General features: G+C 32.2%; 3 protein-coding genes across 8 annotated transcripts; 1 reads left to right on the top strand and 2 right to left on the bottom strand.

Moving 5' to 3' along the window:
- The first annotated feature begins 1,381 nt into the window (after nucleotides 1–1,381).
- Nucleotides 1,382–4,192, top strand: LOC133830819 (protein CHAPERONE-LIKE PROTEIN OF POR1, chloroplastic). The gene is made up of 5 exons (XM_062260892.1): nucleotides 1,382–1,653; nucleotides 1,813–1,895; nucleotides 2,830–3,212; nucleotides 3,773–3,849; nucleotides 3,957–4,192. Exons 1-5 carry the CDS (start codon nucleotides 1,595–1,597, stop codon nucleotides 4,105–4,107), a joined length of 753 nt encoding a protein of 250 aa, XP_062116876.1. The 5' UTR covers nucleotides 1,382–1,594; the 3' UTR covers nucleotides 4,108–4,192.
- Nucleotides 4,193–5,079: 887 nt separating this feature from the next.
- LOC133830820 (uncharacterized) lies at nucleotides 5,080–19,475 on the bottom strand. 6 transcript variants are annotated; one of them, XM_062260895.1, is made up of 10 exons: nucleotides 18,967–19,474; nucleotides 18,352–18,467; nucleotides 17,620–17,788; nucleotides 17,387–17,485; nucleotides 17,213–17,265; nucleotides 6,483–7,094; nucleotides 6,175–6,393; nucleotides 5,992–6,084; nucleotides 5,811–5,915; nucleotides 5,080–5,737 (listed from the first exon to the last, which is right to left on the bottom strand). In XM_062260895.1, exons 6-10 carry the CDS (start codon nucleotides 7,089–7,091, stop codon nucleotides 5,264–5,266), a joined length of 1,500 nt encoding a protein of 499 aa, XP_062116879.1. In that variant the 5' UTR covers nucleotides 7,092–7,094; nucleotides 17,213–17,265; nucleotides 17,387–17,485; nucleotides 17,620–17,788; nucleotides 18,352–18,467; nucleotides 18,967–19,474; the 3' UTR covers nucleotides 5,080–5,263. The 6 variants fall into 6 exon arrangements, with proteins under 6 accessions (XP_062116879.1, XP_062116878.1, XP_062116880.1 ...); XM_062260894.1 differs by having other exon boundaries at nucleotides 17,620–18,152; XM_062260896.1 differs by lacking the exon at nucleotides 18,352–18,467 and having other exon boundaries at nucleotides 17,620–17,782.
- Nucleotides 9,040–10,212, bottom strand: LOC133832551 (uncharacterized mitochondrial protein AtMg00810-like). Its single transcript, XM_062262876.1, has 2 exons — nucleotides 9,820–10,212; nucleotides 9,040–9,084 (listed from the first exon to the last, which is right to left on the bottom strand). Exons 1-2 carry the CDS (start codon nucleotides 10,210–10,212, stop codon nucleotides 9,040–9,042), a joined length of 438 nt encoding a protein of 145 aa, XP_062118860.1.
- Nucleotides 19,476–19,544: the final 69 nt, after the last annotated feature.

Below are 19,544 nucleotides of genomic sequence, written 5' to 3' on the forward strand. Positions count from 1 at the left end.
TCTAAGAGTGGTTGTATTTTCTTTTTAGGTAAAATGAATTTTATATTTAAGTATTTGAAAAGTCAAATGGAAAGCTACTCAATTTAACACCATTTGTTCAGTAAAGTAATCACGTTGGTAGAAAAAAAGAAGACACCTGGTTGTTTTTCATTGATACGATAGAGGGGGACAGATCATTGGAGGCAAAAGATTCTCATTAATTTTTTTTTTTTTGTTTCTAAGTTTAAATTTATCATATTTTTTAAAGTTATTATAAATTAAATATGAAAGAATAGAATTTCTATTCCAAAGGGTAAATATTTATTACTCTGAATTTTATCGAAATACAAATTAAGTACTTTGTGTTTCTGATAATTATAAATCGATACCCTCTGTTTGTAAAAATTATATAGTTTGGTACTTTCGGTGTATTTAAATTTTTAATATTCTCAAATTACCTCTTATTTTAGTGATTTATTTGATTTTCAATTATTTTATTATTTTTAAATGATTTAAATATATTTTTAGAATTCATAAAATAAAATAAATATTTTAATCAATTAAAATTTAAAAATGGAATTGAAAATTAAAAACTAATTAAAATCTTATTAATTAACTTTAAATTAATCTAAATTTTAAATTAATTAATGAAAAAAAAAATCATATTTCACTCAATCTCACTCTCACTCTGGCCATCTCAATCCCCACCCTCTCAATCTCACTCTCATTTTAGTGATTTATCTTATTTTCAATTGTGTTATTATTTTTAAATGATTTAAATTTATTTTCAGAATTCATAAAATAAATAAATGTATAATTAAATCTTTAAAATAATTTAATAAACAAAATTACTTTTAAAATAAATTTAATTAATTAAAAAAAACTAATTGTACTTTTATTGATTAACTTTAAATAAACCTAAATTTTAATTTAATTAATAAAACAAAAAAAATGTAGGTGAGATTAGGAAGGTGGGGAACCGAGATGGTAAAGGTGAGATTGTGTGAAATATTGGTTTTTTTCATTAATTAAACTAAAATTTAGGTTTATTTAAAGTTAATTAATAAGATTTTAATTAGATTTTTAATTTTTTTTAATTTAATTTTATTAATTAATTAAAATTATGTTAAAAACAATTTGTTTATTAAAATTATTTTAAAATTTTAATTAAATATTTATTTTATTTTATTAATTCTGAAAACATATTTAAATTATTTTTAAAAAATAGAATAATTTAAAATTAAATAAATTATTAAAATGAGGAATAATATGAGAATATTAAAAAATTTAAAAACTATGTAATAGAAAATATAGCTTGATAATTATCAAAATTTACCAAATTTGTAAAATAATATGAGTATTTATCATTTTTTTTAAAAAAATTAAATAAATAAAAACAGGAAAGAAAGAAAGAAAGGTGCGCAATGCGCATCCCAGCGCTTTATAGCGTAGCGGATTATGAGGAAGAAGCTTTCAAGATATGAGTCCTTCTCTAGCACCGAGCAGCCCCAACCAACCACATTGGTTCTTACAGACAGCTTCAACTTTCTTCTCCATGGTGATGAACCCTCTTCCGAATTAGGGTTCATTGGTTTAATTAGGGCTTTTCATAATCATGGCTTCCCTTTGCCTTTCTAATCCTACTTTCGCCACTCCTTTCCTCGGGAAGAAAATGTACTATTTCTCTCTCTCTGTTTATAAATATATATAATTATAATTATGCATATATTTTTTGTAATTAGGCTTCGAATTTTTTTTGATGTTATCATTTATAAAATTACATCGTGGGGTTGAAATTTTGAATTTTGATTGAGATGTTTTTTCTTGTGACAGTTCTTTTCGTGGAAACTCAAATAAGACTTATGCCTTTGTGCAACTAAGACGCACTAGATGTGCAGTGGATACACCTTTAGGAGGTATTCCTTTCAATTTTGGCAATAGTTATTTGTGTATATAGAAGAATGAGAAAAGAAAATTCTTTGTATAACTGTTTGTTCCTATATCTTTTATATGTTTGCCTTGTATTCTTCATTTGTGCATACTTGTGTTCAAGATGATTTCTTTTTTCCTTTTTTTCTCTGTGTGTGTGTGGGCGGGTGAGGGTTGGGGACAGACTTAGCCTGCTCAACTGTGCTTTAATTTTCTTTGATTATGTATCTTGGGTGAGTTTCTATGGTTCTCTATATTTACTATTAAGTTTTATTTTTTGTTATTCTTGTTTCAATGCCAGTTGAGTAGTTAAATGCAACTTCTTAGACTTGGTTGAATGTACGATCCTAACTACGGGCAGTTAACTAAATATGATTGTGTTGGGTTCCAAGAGGAATGTCAGTAATTCTTATAAAATCTGCCTCATGGCATTCACGTTGCGAGAGATAAATTTCACAATTATGGCACCCTTGTTGGGTTGTTCTATTAGACCCTAACTGGGGTCATCTGCTAAGAATTACAGTACAGAGATGTTTGTGAATGTTTTTCATGGTGGACTTGAGTTCACAAAAGAAGATGAGAATTTTGATACCTTACTTTGTTTTTTCTTTTTTTCCTTTGAAAATAAGCAATGAAACTTCAATAATTCATTGATAAATAAAAGTACCAAACACATGAGAAGATAAGATATCATCCAAGGCACAATATCCGTAACGAAATTATTAAGAAAAACTGCAGCTCTCCTTATTATTCTACTTATCTATTTAGTTGTAATTACAATCATGAAATTTTCTGAATTCTTCCATCCTGAAAGTTATGAATAATTATTTCATGTTGTGCCTATATTTTTTGGTCAATGCTGGTGTCTTCACTAAATCTATATAACAACTAACTATATATGTTACATGTAATCTTCAATAGGTAATGTCCCAAATTTTCCTCGGACTAGGGTTTGGGATCCTTATAAACGTCTTGGTGTTAGCCGTGATGCTTCTGAGGAAGAGATATGGGGATCACGCAATTTCCTCTTGCAGCAGTACTCCGGACATGAGAGAAGTGAGGAATCAATAGAAGCCGCCTTTGAGAAAATACTCATGGCCAGCTTCCAGCACAGGAAGAAAACAAAAATTAATCTGAAGACCAAGTTGAAGAAGCAAGTAGAGGAGTCCCCACCATGGGTTAAGAACTTGTTGAGTTTTGTGGAACTTCCCCCTGTTGATGTTATTTTAAGAAGGTTGTTCCTCTTTGCATTTATGGCTGGTTGGAGTATTATGAACTCAGCTGAAGCTGGACCTGCTTTTCAGGTTTGTTGCAACATTTTATATGTTTCTTCTCCTGAATATATGGATTTGTAGCACGTGCCATTTATTTTTGCTATGTGAATGCAGCTTCTCTTGGTTTTAGATGGATTACAAGAATATTGTCTAGGTGTTGTTTTTTTACTAAAAAAATATGAACTTCTTATTAGAAAGAGCGAGATGTGTCACTTACCAAAATTTTCTGTTTTGGGATTCAGATTTCATTTCAGAGGGTTGTGTCTGATACTTTCTCGTACGCTTGTACAAATGATTAGGTTTTATTCTTGGTTGGAATTCTTTTTAAGATTATCATTAAACTCTAGTCCTCTGTTTCTCATAGATCTGAAACTCTTATTGATTCTCTCCTAAATATATTTTCTGCTGTCTTCTTTCTAAACAACAAAAAATTAAGTTGGAGACTCTTTGGATCCCTCTGAACTTTTTAGTGCCATTTCTTGTAGCTGATATTCGGGACACTGTTATGTTTTGTTTGGTTGAAAATATATGACTAGATTAGTTCTGTTTTGTTCTTTCTTTACTAAAATTAAATTGACCCTATAATTCAGGTGGCAATCTCATTAGCGGCGTGCATATATTTCCTTAATGAAAAGACAAAGAGCTTGGGAAGAGCTTTCATTATAGGGTAAGTAATGGAGACAGAAGTTGCACGTTTATATACATATTGTTTTACACGTTTATATTGTGTATTTTTCTCGTCAACACAAGCTAAATGGTGGTTTTACCTTGCAGATTTGGTGCTCTGGTAACTGGTTGGGTATTGGGCTCTATTTTGGTTCCAAATATTCCATCAATTCTCTTACACCCAACATGGACACCCGAACTCGTAACCTCACTAGTAGTATATGTATTCTTATTTCTTGGTTGCACTTTTCTCAAGTAGTGGTGGAACTTTTTGTCATATGACTCGGAATATTTGTTTCCCTTACGCCACAAATTGAATCAAAGTTGAGCTAACACTTTTTTTACTTTGCTGAATTATGACTTTGCCCAGTTTATATTTGTTAGTGTTATGAAGGAAAAGAAAATATACATTTTAGTTGCATTTTCGCGTTGTATACTTGTTTTTTCTGCTACTGGTGTTGCGTTGTATACTTGTTGAAACTAGGCATTGATTGCCATTTGTTAGTAAATGCATAACACCAAATCAATTTCCATGAAGAGCATTCTAACTTGCATATACTTATTTATTTTATCCTAGTTCATTTAGATAGAAGAGCTGAAGATAAAGAAATTAATTAAGGTTTTGTAAAATAGTAACAATCCTTCTATTGCATGTTTTGCTCACGTCCCTCGACCTAGATTTTTGGGTGATTATCATAATTTCCCTTTTCTGAAAGATGGGCCATCATTTGAGGGGTCACTTTTGGATTTTGACTAATGTTCCATCAAAGGCGCACTTACTATAAATGTAAAACCATAATTTTTGGCTACATAGAATAACTAAACAAATGCATGTATATTAACAGAAAAATCAACAACCCAATGAAGTTCGAATTAGCAACAAGATGAATATATAGGTTGTCATTAAAAAAAAGATTATTTGAACAAAAACATCTATTGCTATAAATAATTATATTGTAATTGAAAATTTAATTATATAAATGACATAATTAATGAAATAGATGAATTTTGGTTATGATATAAGATAACCGTCATTGTGATTCATTTCTAAAACACTTTTTTTTTTGTTTTATTATTATTATTTAAATAACTTTCATTGTGATTCATTTCTAAAACACTTTTTGGTTTTATTATTATTATTTAAATCTCTTAACTGCAACTAAAAAAAAAAATCGTTTTGTCAATGTAAATTTTAAATTATACGTTTTAAAAAATAAATACTTTATAAAAATATAATAAATTTAATTAGCTATTAAATAAATTGTTGCCAATGGGTAGAAAGTGTTGGTAAAGGTTGAATTTTTGTAAAAACAAATTGATAGATTTAAGATTCAACTTATATTTACTAAATAATCTAAAGTAAAATACACTCTTGAAAGTTTATTTTTTTTTAAAAAAAAAAAAAAGAGTTGCATCTAGATAGTAGAAGGATCTTGGCTTGGCGATTGAGTGTGAGTGTGAGTGTGGCTGGGACTCTGCCCGGAAGTGGCGCTTGTAGGTAATGCTTGCGGCTGAAATTGAAAGCCCGGTACCAATTGTTGCATCTGACTAGCCAGCTGAGCAAACATTGCTTGTTGAGATGCCAACATAGCTTGTTGAGTAGCCAGTTGTTCTCCTTGAATAGCAACTTGTTCTCTGAGAACCGTGATGGCTGTGTCCTTCTCACGCTCCTGGATAATGCTTCTCACGTTCATTGCTCGATTACCTCCGATCGCTTTAAGCCTAGGCATTGACCCATATCCCTTGTGATAACGAGATCGGGGTCCCAACACTTCTGTCATAATCTCTAAATCTTTCGGCTGAGCCACCTCTTCACCATATTCAGTAGATCCAGCAGACTCGCCGGTGGCTGCTGCTGGTTGAGAATCTCTTATTAGTGTCATAGCATCCTAATCCAAAAGAGAGAAAATTATTAAATATGTTAAACTATACAATAAACATAATAATAAAATATCAACTTACGTATTTCTCTGCAGCATACTCGTTCCTCCATCCCTTTTTTGGTTTACAATGAAGTTGTTGAAAAGTATCAATAACACTAGGTAGTTTACCAGTTAAAGGATCAGCCTAGGGCAAAAATCTTAAGTTATCAGATAGTTACAAGTTATATTAAAAAATTAATAGAATAATTCTGTATTCTTACTCCATCGTAGACATGAGACACAATCGTCTTAGAGCCATGCCCCCCTTCAAATGGTCTTCGTTTTCGATTTTGGGAATTTTGAGATGAAATTTTCTGCAAAATAAATAAAAAAAATATTATTCTTCAACTCAAGTAATACTTTATATGGTTGTTATAATTAAAATTTAAATAGAATAGGTTTACCTTCTGGTCCTCAGAACTAAAAAAATCACAAAGAATGTTCCAATCTTCAGGAGCAATGCGCTTGTATGGAGTGCTCTTTGGGGCTTCAGCATTCTTCTCTCCTCCTAACTTTTTCCAATAACATTTCATCTCATACCGCCATTCTCGAAAAGCCTTCATTTGCAATCTCTCTATTTCATCCATGACGATTTTATTGTCATGTGGATAAACAAACTTTAACTATAAAAAACAATATAAGTTAAAATATGAGTACAGTAAATTAATATAGTAGTTACGTTAAATGATTAAAAAGTAATTGGGAAACTTACATCCAGCCGAGAATATATAGTCTCAATATCAGCTTTTGGTACATCTTCCCAGCGTGTAAACCGTGGTGAAAATGTGCTTCGAACTAATTGGGCAATCATATTGTTGAATGTCTTCCCACTCTTCTCCAAACTCTTCCCAGTGTGAGGATCAAACTTCACTATCAACTTGTCAATCTTTTGCTTCCGAAGCATCTTCTCAACAACCACACTTCGGGACTCTGCTCTGGTTTTCCTCTTCCTAGTGGTACTTTGGTCTATACCTGATCCATGATTGTCTCCACCATGTCTAGCTAAATCAATTAACACACCAGCCATCTCATCATCCTCATTGTCATCATCATCTTCTGAATAATCAACAAGTGGATTATGGAATGACTCTCCGTGAAATGACCACAATGTGTAAGACGATTGGATACCATTCTGAAATAAATGCATTTCAACTGCTTTCGGAATCTGGAATTTTTGATTGAGGCATTTCATGCATGGACATCTTATTTGTCCTTCATGAATGACATGACCCTTGGCAAATTCAATAAACTTTTTGACTCCTGTTCTATATTCTCTTGATAGACGATTGTTCCCAGTCATCCAATTTTTATCAACAGGCATTTTCTACAAGACATCAAATCCAAATCCAAGATATCACAACTCAATGTATGCATAGCAAGCATGCATATGTATAACCCATATAATTCAAAGTTAAATATTTGTGTACCAATCGATAATTACTTGGTGCTTTTTAACCCAAAGATTTAAAAGAGTGATAATTGTCAGACTCAATGAACTGACACATTCATTCTTTTACTATATACCATACATACCTCCTCTACTTTTCTCAGTTAATTGCCGACTCAACGAACACATGTTAGTTGCTTATTGATATGTGTCTCTCTATTAATTCCTATAATGAGCTAACACGTGTTTGCTAAGTAAGCAATTAACAAAAACAAAAACAAAAACAGAGGAGGTAGTAACGATATCACTGTTTTCATAATATTAGGTATTTTTACCGGGAATTACCTTTTTTATTTCACATATTGTATTATATAATTTATATTCTTTCATATTCTCGTATATCCTTTTCACAGCACTTTCTCTCTCAATTTATCTCTTATTATTTTAGCTTTCATCACTTTATACTTCATATACTCTGAAACTGTTAAATTAATTTTATTTTGTAAAAATACTAATATTTGATGAGTAAAAATAGTTAATACTGACATCTTAATTTCTATTCTTGACCGAACATAGCATGGTATAAAAATAATATAGTACAACAATACCGTGCACCGAACTTGACCTATATGTCTTATAGCTCATGTTATAAACCCTTTAGATTCATAAATTATTGGTACTTTGTATCCTAATGCTCGATAAATTATTGGAATTATTTTAATATACCATTTGTTTCCTAAATTTAGACCAATAACCACTCATATACTCTCAAAAAAGAAAAAAACTGAAACTAACCCCTTGTTTCACTAGTAAGTTAGAAACAATACCCTAATCTTATTTTTGGTCAAACATATTTTTAACATATTTAAATTAAAAAATATTCATCAGCTTATCGACCCTTTAAAAAACTTCTACCATCGTTCTTCCCTAGCTTTAGCATTTTCCAATCCCTCCAATCCAAATCGAACAAATGACCAATACCCATAAACAATTTAACTAACATTTTCCAGGAAGGGGGGGTGGGGGGTGGGGGTTATTATTCATCAAAAGAAAGAAGTCCCTTTGGGGACCTCCGATAAATCATCAATAGAAAGAAAACTAGTAAGAATCAACTAGTAAGAATCACTAATCAGATCTTACCTTGAAAAAGAAAAAGGTTTCAGAATATACATAGAAGAAAAGATGAACCAACTGAAGCTACAAGGATAAAGAAGAGAATAAAACAGAGGAACAACAAAGAGAAAAATGGTAGAAGGAGAGGGAGATATATGAGAAAGGGCAATAGGAGATTAACATTTAAAAAAACTGATTAAAATTAAATTTTTAGAATAATTTTTTAATTATATAAAGCAATTTTTACAAAAGAACATTTAAGACAATTCTAAAAAATAATAACCAAAAATCAGGCCTATAGGATATTGTTTTCAACTAATTTGCAAAACGAGTAAGATGGTTGTTGTCTTATGTCTTAAAGAAATTGATAAATATTTGTTTCACAAGTAAGATGATCTATATCAGTGCATTAAAAAAAGTGCTGGCATAAAGACATTATACCAATGCATATCAGAAAGCATTGCTAAATAAATATGGAATTTTGTTTACAATTAAGCCTTGTTAGAGCAACATTGGCGCCAACAGAAATAATATATTCCGACACCATTGTGCATAATGTCGGCATAGAGCACTTATATTGACGCTTTACATCAAGCACCAACATATGATACACAATTGTTTTTTAAATTGTTGTTATTATTGTTGAACCCTATTTTTTTATTATTATTATTAATAATAATAATAAATAAAAAATAATAAAAAGAAAAAGAATCGGTTTGGAGTAAATGAGAAAAAGTAAAAAAAATCTCTACTAACCAATAACCTCTCATCACTCGCCACTCCCCACTCTTCTATACTCCACAACCTTCATCATCTGATCAATTTATCATAAAATTGAGCCTATAAAAATGGCAAAAGAAAATCAGACAAGGGATGAGAAAGAGAAGAGAAAACTCTGTCTGTCGAAATTCTGAGAGAGATTACGATAAAAAAAAAAAACAAGGGAGAAAAATAAAGAAAAGGGAGGAGACTCTAGAAAAAAAAAAGTTCATCTTCAAGGTTATCTTCTAAAGAAAAAAATGAGAGAAGATTTGAAACTATTTTTTTGTGTATTTTATCAATGCTAGTTATGCCCTTTTATAAGGACTTTACAGATTAATCACAATAAATGTCAGAATAAAAATCCTATAAATAAGGAAACTTATATACAATAAAAGACTACAACTATCACATCTAAAAACTACAGCTAATATTGCATATCTTTGTGATCTTATTTCCTGGTTGTCAACACTCCCCCTCAAGCTTGACTTTAAATGTTAATAAGTCCAAGCTTGTTTGTAAGGAAATTAAATACTCGTTCAGATAGTCCCTTAGTTAGTATATCCGCTAGTTGTTGATCAGTGTGCACATGCTTAACACTAATTATCCTTCCATCAATTTTTTCTTTGATAAAGTGTCGATCCACTTCTACATGTTTCGTTCTATCATGATGTACAGGATTATGTGCTATAATGATGGTAGACTTGTTGTCGTAGAATAATTGGATAGGAGCTTTGTATTCTATCTTTAATTCTCCAAGCAGTCATTTTAGCCATATAACTTCACATACCCCGTGAGCCATAGCCCTAAATTCTGCTTTTGCACTGCTTCTTGCAACAACGGTTTGCTTTTTACTTCTCCATGTAACTAGATTACCCCATAGTAGGGTACAATAACCGGATGTAGATTTCCTGTCATCAATTGATCCAGCCCAATCAGCATCTGTAAAGACTTCAACCTTTCTTTCATCTATCTTCTTGAAGAATAGTCCCTTTCCTGGTGCTTGTTTCAGATATCTCAAGATTCTATACACAACATTGAGATGGCCTTGACACGGATCGTGCACATACTGACTTACTAGACTCACAACAAAGGCAATGTATGGTCTAGTGCGAGATAGATAAATAAGCTTCCCTACTAGCTGCTGGTATCTTCCTTTGTCAACTGGATCTCCTTCAAACATTTTAGTCTTGTCTCCAAGTTCAATTGGAATTATGGTAGGCTTGCAACCGAGCATCCCAGTTTCGTTTAGGAGATCAAGAGTATATTTTCATTAAGATACAGAAATGCCTTTTTTGCTTCTGGCAATTTCCATAGCTAGAAAATATTTTAATGCCCCGAGATCTTTGACTTCGAACTCCTTTGCCATCATCTCTTTGATTAGACTTATCTTCTCAGTATTACTTCTAGTGACAATTATATCATCGACATATACTATCAGGATAGTAATTTACCCTTTTTTTGATTGCTTAATAAACAGTGTATGATCGGTTTGACCTTGTGTGTACCCAAGACTTTTGACTACTTTCGAGAACCGATCGAACCAAGCTCGAGGAGATTGTTTAAGGCCATATTGGGACTTGTTAAGCTTGCAGACAACCTTTGCATCAGGAGCGTCTTCAAAGTCTGGTGGTTGGCTCATGTAAACTTCCTCTACAAGTTCTCTATTCAGAAAAGCATTTTTTACATCTAGCTGATGTAATTCCCATTCTAGATTTGCTGCAAGTGAGAGTAGGACCCTGATAGTATTGAGCTTGGCAACCGGAGCAAAGGTCTCAGTGTAGTCAATCACATAGGTCTGTGTGAATTCTTTTGCTACCAACCATGCTTTGCACCATTCAATAGAGCATTAGCATTATAGTTGATTGTGAACACCCATTTGCACCCCACAACACTTTTATCAAGAGGTAATTCCACTAATCTCCAAGTATCATTCTGTTTGAGCGCTTTCATTCCTTCTAGTATAGCTGATTTCCACTCAGGAATTTTAAGAGCTTCTTCAATATTCCTAAGAATAAAAACATATGACAAACTAGAAGTGAAAGCTTTAAATGAGGATGACAAATTTGAATAAGAGACGAATTTGGAGATGGGATGTTGAATGCAAGACCTAATTCCTTTTCTCAAGGCTATAGGAATGTCTAGATCAGTGTTTGAGTGATTATTACTCGACTCTTTGGAGGAAGAGGATCTACCATCGAGTTGGCTTCTTGATTGTGTTGAGGATTTATGATTTGGTTATTTCTTTGTCGTCTAGAATAAACACGCAGCTCTTGTTGTTGGTTTGGGGGATGTGTATTTGTTTCTATTAACTTAGAAGATGAGGCAAGGTCTTTTAAATTTGAATCTATTGGAGGGTGAGTCAATTTTGGAAGAGAGTGAGTCGATTATGGAAGAGAGAAGTTTGTGGGATGTGATGGAATTATGGATTGACTCAGAGGTAGCTCTAATCCCCATGACCACTGAGCTTCGTATTCTTGATAAGTATTGGTCTCTCCCTAAAGCGAGGTAGGGGAAAAGTATGGAGTGTTTTAAAAAAAATTGACATCTTTGGAGACGACGATTTTTTTGGTAAGAGGGCAGTAGCACCGATAGCCTTTTTGAGTAGAAGAGTAACCAATGAAAACAGTTTTAATGGCCCTAGGGTCAAGTTTCGTGCGATCTTTAGGATGAATATGGACAAAGTCGGTACACCCAAAGGTTTTGAATGGAAGAGTGTTTGAAGACAGATGAGGATATGAAGCGTGAAGAAGAGAATATGGTGTCTGAAAACCAATTGGACGACTAAGGAGACGATTGATGAGATAAGCAGCGGTAAGGATGGCATCTCCCCAAAGGTACTTAAGAACATGCATGGTAAAAAGTAGAGCTCGGGCAATTTTTAAGAGATGACGATTCTTACGTTCAGCAATGTCATTCTGTTGAGGGGTATTGACACATGAACTTTGATGAATAAGGCATTTTTCGGAGAGGTAGGGTCCTAAGACAGAATTGAAATATTCAATGCCATTATCTGTTCATAATATACGAATAGATGTTTGGAATTGTGTTTAAATCATGTTATAGAAATTTTGAAACACATGAAATGTATTAGACTTGTGTTTAAGGAGATCCACCCAAGTAAGACGTGTGGTTATCAATAAATGTGATAAACCATCGATGACCATGTGAAGTAGTGACTTTTGAAGGTCCCCACAGATCACTATGAATTAAAGAGAAAAGGTTGGTTGGAGTATAATGATTTTGCGGAAAAACAACCTGTGTGTGCCTAGCCAATTGACAAATATAACATTGCAAAGAACCATAATTATTATTGGAAAATAATAATGGAAACAAATATTTTAAATATAAAAAACTTGGATGACCTAATTGATAATGCCATAACATAATTTTGCTGGAGTTTGAAACAAAAATAGATTTTATTGTAGAGATAGAATTAGAAGCCAAACTAGATGAACAAGGTTGCTGTATTATTGGTTGACGATTTTCAAAGAAATAAAGTTCACCTTGAATCCTAGCACTGCCAATCATCTTTCCCGAAGATAGTTCCTAAAATTGACAAGAATTGGAAAAAAAATTAGCAAGGCAACGATTGTTAGTAGTCAGCTTACTGACAGAAATTAAATTGCATGTTAAAGAGGGAACATGAAGGACCGATTTGAGGATTAAATCAACCGACAATTTAATGGTACCAATTCCTGCAATTGGAGAGTGTGCCATCTGCTATTCTGACACTAGAAGGATTAGAACATGGAGTATAGGATTCAAACAAAAAATATAAATTTGTCATATGATCAGAGGCACCAGAATCAATTATCCATGGTGTTTAAGAGTTGGTGAGAGCAAAGGAGAAATTACCAGAGTAGCCAACAAAGCTAGACATAGTATGAGATCCGAAACCCAGAACCCATTGTAAATAATTTTTACCTTCAAGGTTATTGGCAGTGATATGAAGAGAGTTGTTGTTAGGGCTATAAAGAGAGCCCATGGAGCCATTAGATTGGTTTTGGGCCTGAGTTTGGGCTTGAAGTTGGGTGGGCCCACTAGTTTGAGAAGAAACATCTTCATTGGTCGACATTGTTGGAGACAATAGACCATCGACTAAACAAGTTTTGAAAAAAAACTGGGCTTCGGCCTGGAACAGCTGGGCTTTAGTGTGAAGGAGGTGAGACAGAGAAAGATTTGAGGAAAAATGGTCTTGGGCCTGGACAAAAAAAACTTTAGTCCGAAGAAAGGAGACAAAGGCTTGAGTGAGACGCACGGGGGAAACGAGAGGATGGAGGTTAGCTTGGACGGAGCGCCTATGTGGAGCAACAGCCGAACGACCTCGCCGAAGAGCCTAGAAGTGCGCCGGACGTCGCCCGAGTGCCTGAAAGGGCGTCGGACTTTGCCTGAGCGACTGGAAGCTATGCCAGATGCTGACAAGGACTGGTTCGAGGGCCTGGGACAACACCTGACTAAGAGAGGATGTTGCCGGACTGAGAGGAGAACCGAGGGACGTCGCCTGAGAAGATGGGAGGTCGCCAGACAGAGGGAAGAGTTGTCGGCTCTGATACCACAAAGAATAAAATGAGAGAAAATTTGAAACTATTTTTCTTGTGTATTTAATCAATGGTAGTTATGCTCTTTTATAGGGACAGTACAAAATAATCACAATAAATGTCAAAGAATAAAAATCCTATAAATAAGGAAACATATACACAATAAAAGACTACAACTATCACATCTAAAAGCTACAACTAATTTTGCATATCATTGTAATTTTATGTGATTTTATTTGCTGACAGTCAACTTCTTCAGGGTATAATGGATTTTTCCTATGTTCTTCTTAGGGCGCATTTGACGTAGCTTTTATTTTTACTTTTAGACATAAGAAGAAGAGAAGTAAAAATTTGACCATTCTAATTCCTTTTTGGATTTATATTTTGAAAGAGTTTTTTTCTTCATTGAAGAACTTTTCAGAGTGTTTGCTCTTATAAAATAAATATCAAATTTAACCACAAATATATGTTTAATAATAATAATAATATACGATATAAAAATTAATCGTTCTTATGAAGAAAAAAATCTAATTGCATACATATATAAATTAATATTAATTAATCAATAAATAAATCATAAAAATTTAAACGTAATTAACAAAAAAAAGAAACAAAATGTCTAAAATTTTAAATTGAATATTAAAATATAAAAATCTAAATGTAGTTAGAGAAACATATTCTATATATAATACAATAATAAGAAAAATAAAAACTATAAGAAACGGTACGTAGATTTTTAAGAAAAATTAGATAGAATATACTTTTTAAGAAAAAAGACATCGTATTCTATAAACGTTATCTGCATAATTTAGGATAAAAACGTAATTTATTTTTTTCTTATATTAAAAATAGGGGTAAATAGGTATTTTGAAAGATTCATTAAAACAAGAAAATAATTTTCCGTGTTTTTTTAGAAGTCATTCCTAGTGAGTCACTACTTCTCTAAAAAGCTCTTCTAAATTCAAAAAGTTATTTCTATATTTCATCCAAACACATGTAAAAGTAACTTTAAGACTTCAAAAGCTCTTCCAAAGACATGCCAAACAAGGCCTTCTCATTCTAAGATCTCTCTTCTCATACATGGATTCTCTTCTTTTGTCTTTGGTCCACTTTGACCTAGGCTTTATAAGCCACAAAAGGTCTTCAAAAATGAGATATAACCAAAGGGGAAAAGAGAAATCTTGAGTTTTTCTATGTCGTTATGCTACTCAAATTCTCCTAAGATCAAAATGAATTTTCATATTTTTCATGGTCCACTTTGACCTAGGCTTTCTAAGCCATAAAAGGTCTCCAAAAGTGAGAAATAGCCATAGAGAATATAATAAATCATAAAATTCATATGCGGCTATGCTCTCAAATTAAAATGAGAGTGCAAGCAAATCTTCATTTTTTTAAATCTCAAAGTTGGTATAATTACATACATCAAACGACAATTAAAAAAAAGGTTAAAAAAACAATTCAGTTCAACATATTTCCATATTTGGAGGCCAAGAGATTATTCAAACTGTAGATGCCTTTTGGCTATTGCCGAGCCTAGCTCTCTATTATGGGGATTTTTAGTTTAAGTCTGAATATATATGTGCTGTATTAAAATGATAAAATGATAAGATTCAGTAAGGCCAAGCTTACTTTTGTCTATATAGACACACATATGAATGTCTGGAGACTATGAACATAGTAGACAAAAGAACCGCCTTATTTCTAAAAACATAAATAGTTTAACGTAAGTGCTCAAGCTGAGTTAAACTCAAATGACCCAATGTTGAATATAATAATTCAAGCACATTTGAGCCATGCCCTCTGTTCTAGTCCCAATGCACAAACCTACGTGTATAAATATGAGTCGTATGACAAAAGAAAGAGTCATGAAGGCTTTGTGCAAACATTCAACAAAATATCATGCTCATATTCAATGAAAGCCCAAGTCGAAGAGATCAAGGAAAATTAATTTTGCTTTCACTCATTCTCTCCTTCTCAGATAAAAATAAAATGGATGAGACAAAGGTTTTGGATATTCTAAAGTTACAAATAAAATCTTTGACAAATTTGCTTCAACATTACACCAGCAATTTGGATAAGATATTTATAAAACATTGGTTCGGTAAAAAATCAAAACTTCCTCAAAATCAATTTAATGAAAGAAAATTGGAATGTGAAACAGCAAGAAATCATTCCAATTAAAAGTGTGACAAAATATAAAAATGACTAAAATACAAGTCATCATATTTTTCTCAAAATATTGTCTCTCAAATACTTTTGAATTCAATTCCATACGATGAGATTCAAATTACTTCCATAAAGACAAAAAATCTCAAATGAATTTGAATCTTATTTCACAATTCTCATCAAAATAAGATTGTAATTCAAGTGGTCTCCAAATTTATTCAAGTGAGATAAAAAAAAATAAGAAATGAGTTTCAATCCAAAACAAACTCAAAATCTCCAAATACAAATACAAAAAATGTTTAAACTACGTTCGACTTGATTCCTCCTAAGGATACGTAGGCAACCTAATTGCTAAGGTGTGAGAATTTCAAAGTGAGTTAATTCTTCACAAAATTATCAAAGATACAAAAATCAATGAACTACATTTGACTTGATTCCTCTAAAGGATACGTAGGCAACTTAGTCGCTAAAACTAAGTGCAGCTACATGAACCACAAATTCCCAAAATTCTCAAATATCAAACACGACTCATAAAATTCCATAAAAAGTCATTCACCACGGAATTTTTCCCAAGTTCTAAAGCATTAAATAACTCCATGAAATGGTCATCTATCGGAATTTCATAAATTTCTAAAAATGCCATGAATCCCTATGAATGATCATTTACTGGAATTCTTCTACTCATTTTCCAAAATAACCATCTAGAACTGCAAGTGACTTGATCCTTCATAAAGATGGTATGTAGGCAGCTTAGTCAGTCAAATTTACTAAGTGCATTCGCAATTCCAAACTCCTCAAAATTTTCCCAAAATTACACAAATAATTAATATCATCATAATTGAAATCAAAAGGGTTTCCTTTAAATAAAAATGGTAGTAATTAAGAAGTTATTATTATTCTCTTGGATGGGTCGAACTCAAACTAATAAACTCTTATGCTATAAAATTGGCATAGGTGAAATTGTGTTTGGCATTAATTTTAATATATTAAATTTGAAATTTTTGTCTAACAATTATACATGTCCCTATTAGGTTTCCCAACCCCGACAAGTATTCCCCATCCATCTTCCATTATCCGCCTAATTTCAATCCCTACATTGTAGACTTGTACCGAGTCGATGTGGAACTTTCTTCCTCTATTAAGAAAAGTATGTACCAGAGATTAATAAATTGTTGCTGCTCTATGTACTAAAAAATATTGCGCTTCATGTCCTAAAGATACATTAATTATTGATGTCTTGTGTAGCAAAAATTGATAAATTCTTAGTCCTTATGTCCTTGAGAATTTTTTATTAAAGAAATGAAAGATTGACAAAAGATGGAAAGGTAAAGATATCAATCCTTAGATCCTTAATATGCAAAAATATGTTCATAACTTATAATGAATAAAAATATCTCCACTAATATGCAAAAATACGATCATAACTTATAATGAATAAAAAATATCAAACAAAAAATAACATTTAAAGTAACATACCTTCACATGGAAGCTTCCAATGATGGGTAATCAACTCCGACACCAATTTTCAACTGAAAACAATTAAGCATTAAAAATTTAAAATCTCTTACTAAAAAAACAAATTATATAAATATATATATGTATAAAACTTAAACATATTCATTTTAATTAATAATACTAAACATAACTTACAAGAAATGTAAGCAACAATCTAGTGAAAAACACACAACTTCATCTCCCTTCAATGGATAATTAATCAAGGTTTCAAAATCCTCCTCCTTCAATCGCAGCCTAAATATTAAACCATCAAAAACATTAAAACTCAATAGGTAATATTTTTAAATGGATAAAATTAAGTTTAGTGCAAGATTATAATAGTGACACTAAGCAGATTTGAAAAAATATCCTCATTCAAAATGTTGTACCTTAAAATGAGACAATGATTGAGCCATTCTTCATCAATGGAAGGGGGAATAAAAAAAAAAAAAAAAAGGCAGCCTCAAATGTTTGAGACAATTGGTCCAAGAGTGTTAGGAGGCTTCCTCTTCAACCTTTGATTACGGCAACAAACCCCTCATCCTCTCAAACCTTTTACTATGCCAAGATTGAGATCTTTTATTAGATAAAGCATCATATTTAACTCGAGTGTTTTGGCATGAAACTTGACTGACCTTAACTTGGACTAAAACAAATAAGGTATCATATGATTTGTGAATGAGTATGAAACCTCTTCCAAGTGACCAACTACAGCTAGACAAGTGTACCAATTATACCATTTTCTATACCAAATGTTGAGGTATTTGTAGCTGAGCCTAGTTCTCAAAAGAAAAAGAGATGCAATTAAATGAGTAAAATGATCGGACATATCTTTTCCATGTTGGATTTATCACTGGCTTGTCATTATATTATCAGCACCAAAACTCCTTTTTTTACAACCATCAAATGCAAAACCAAAGCCCTACATTGTTGTTAAATAAAAAAATAAAAATGATAACAAATGAAAGATAATTAATTACGGACCAAAACTCTGTTTTATACAACCGGAAAATAATGGAAAATAGCTAAACTATTCCTGTAGATATTAAACCTGGCAAGCAGGTTCTTGCTCTTGTTCTTTCCATAAATAAAATTAAATAATACACAAATAATATAGTTACCCCAAATAGCAAGCTAGAATATGAAAAATGATTTATGGAGAAGAGCTATCATAAGTGAGAATTTTGAATCTGAGCTTCCATTTTTGCTTAGTGCAGGGGGAAAAAAAGGTCATCCACTATCAAAAGACAACCACAATAAATAACTAGATTTAGTCCAAATCCAAAATATGCAAAATAACCATATCAAATAACTTAAAAAGCCTAATTCAAATAGCCGAATTTCGCAAACTGCATAACTAAGGACTTCTACTAAGTGTACACAGAAAATGATCAACGTAAAGAGAAATTTACGAACACTCCTTACTCTCTCTTCAATTTGCAAACAAAAACAGTACATAATATAGAATCAAAACAATATTGAGTTAAAATCTAAATCCTACATGTTATATAATTCATAAGAGATTCTCAGCATGTACAGAATAACCATGAAAAAAACACATTCGAATATTAAACTTCCAATGTATATATATCCCTACCTTATATTAAAATCCCCGGATACAAATGTGAACACGAGAAAAAATTATGCGCAAAAAAATTTCTCATTCAGATCATAATGATTGAATCAGATGTGAAAGTTAATAAGAAACAGAAAAGAGAAATTCATATCACACTTACAATTCAAAGAAAAGTAGAGACTTGTTGGAGATGAAGAATGAAAATTAAAAACCCCTAAAATATTTCAAATATATTTCAGTGCGTGTCCTCTTAAGCCCCTTTATGCGCCTGGGTCCTGTTGATTTGATTCTCTGGTTCTTCACACTTACTCGTTTTTCTTTTAGCCTCTTAACGGATGGTTGCATCTTGCAGCTCACAGCGCTGGGCCATTATTTTTTGAAAACAGACTCGACTAGGCCTTTGGCCATGACCACTTTCAAGAACCAAACTACGAGTCTGAAACCCTTCTCCGACCACCAAAAACCCAGAACCCTCTTCTGTATCACGGCATTTTCTGGGGAAAAGAAAAAAAAGCAGCAGAGAAACAGAGCACTGCGTAACCCAAGATCTTCAATCGTCGACTTCACCTTCTTCGTCTTTCGAATCAAGAAATTTGACGTGGGAAATTGGGATTTTGAGAGAGAACTAGTGGGTGAGTAGTTTTTTTTTTTTTCTGGGGTTAAAATATTTTATTTATTTATTTATTGAGGTTGAAGAACTAGGATAGAAAAAGCTTATTTGAAATTCTCAGGATCTGA

Source organism: Humulus lupulus, chromosome 4 (assembly GCF_963169125.1).
Source record: "Humulus lupulus chromosome 4, drHumLupu1.1, whole genome shotgun sequence".
NCBI lineage: Eukaryota > Viridiplantae > Streptophyta > Magnoliopsida > Rosales > Cannabaceae > Humulus > Humulus lupulus.

Excerpts from the sequence above, each read along its gene's own strand:
- LOC133832551 (XM_062262876.1), bottom strand. The coding sequence starts at position 10,212 with ATGTTTGAAGGAGATCCAGTTGACAAAGGAAGATACCAGCAGCTAGTA. Across the intron at positions 9,085-9,819 it reads TTAGGGCTATGGCTCACGGG|ATGATGAAGGTTGTGGAGTA; the intron begins GTATGTGAAGTT and ends TAAATTGATCAG.
- LOC133830820 (XM_062260897.1), bottom strand. The coding sequence starts at position 7,091 with ATGCCTGTTGATAAAAATTGGATGACTGGGAACAATCGTCTATCAAGA. Across the intron at positions 6,394-6,482 it reads CTATATATTCTCGGCTGGAT|TTAAAGTTTGTTTATCCACA; the intron begins GTAAGTTTCCCA and ends TGTTTTTTATAG. Across the intron at positions 5,916-5,991 it reads TGTCTCATGTCTACGATGGA|GCTGATCCTTTAACTGGTAA; the intron begins GTAAGAATACAG and ends TTTTTGCCCTAG.
- LOC133830819 (XM_062260892.1), top strand. The coding sequence starts at position 1,595 with ATGGCTTCCCTTTGCCTTTCTAATCCTACTTTCGCCACTCCTTTCCTC. Across the intron at positions 1,654-1,812 it reads CCTTTCCTCGGGAAGAAAAT|TTCTTTTCGTGGAAACTCAA; the intron begins GTACTATTTCTC and ends TTCTTGTGACAG. Across the intron at positions 3,213-3,772 it reads AAGCTGGACCTGCTTTTCAG|GTGGCAATCTCATTAGCGGC; the intron begins GTTTGTTGCAAC and ends CCTATAATTCAG.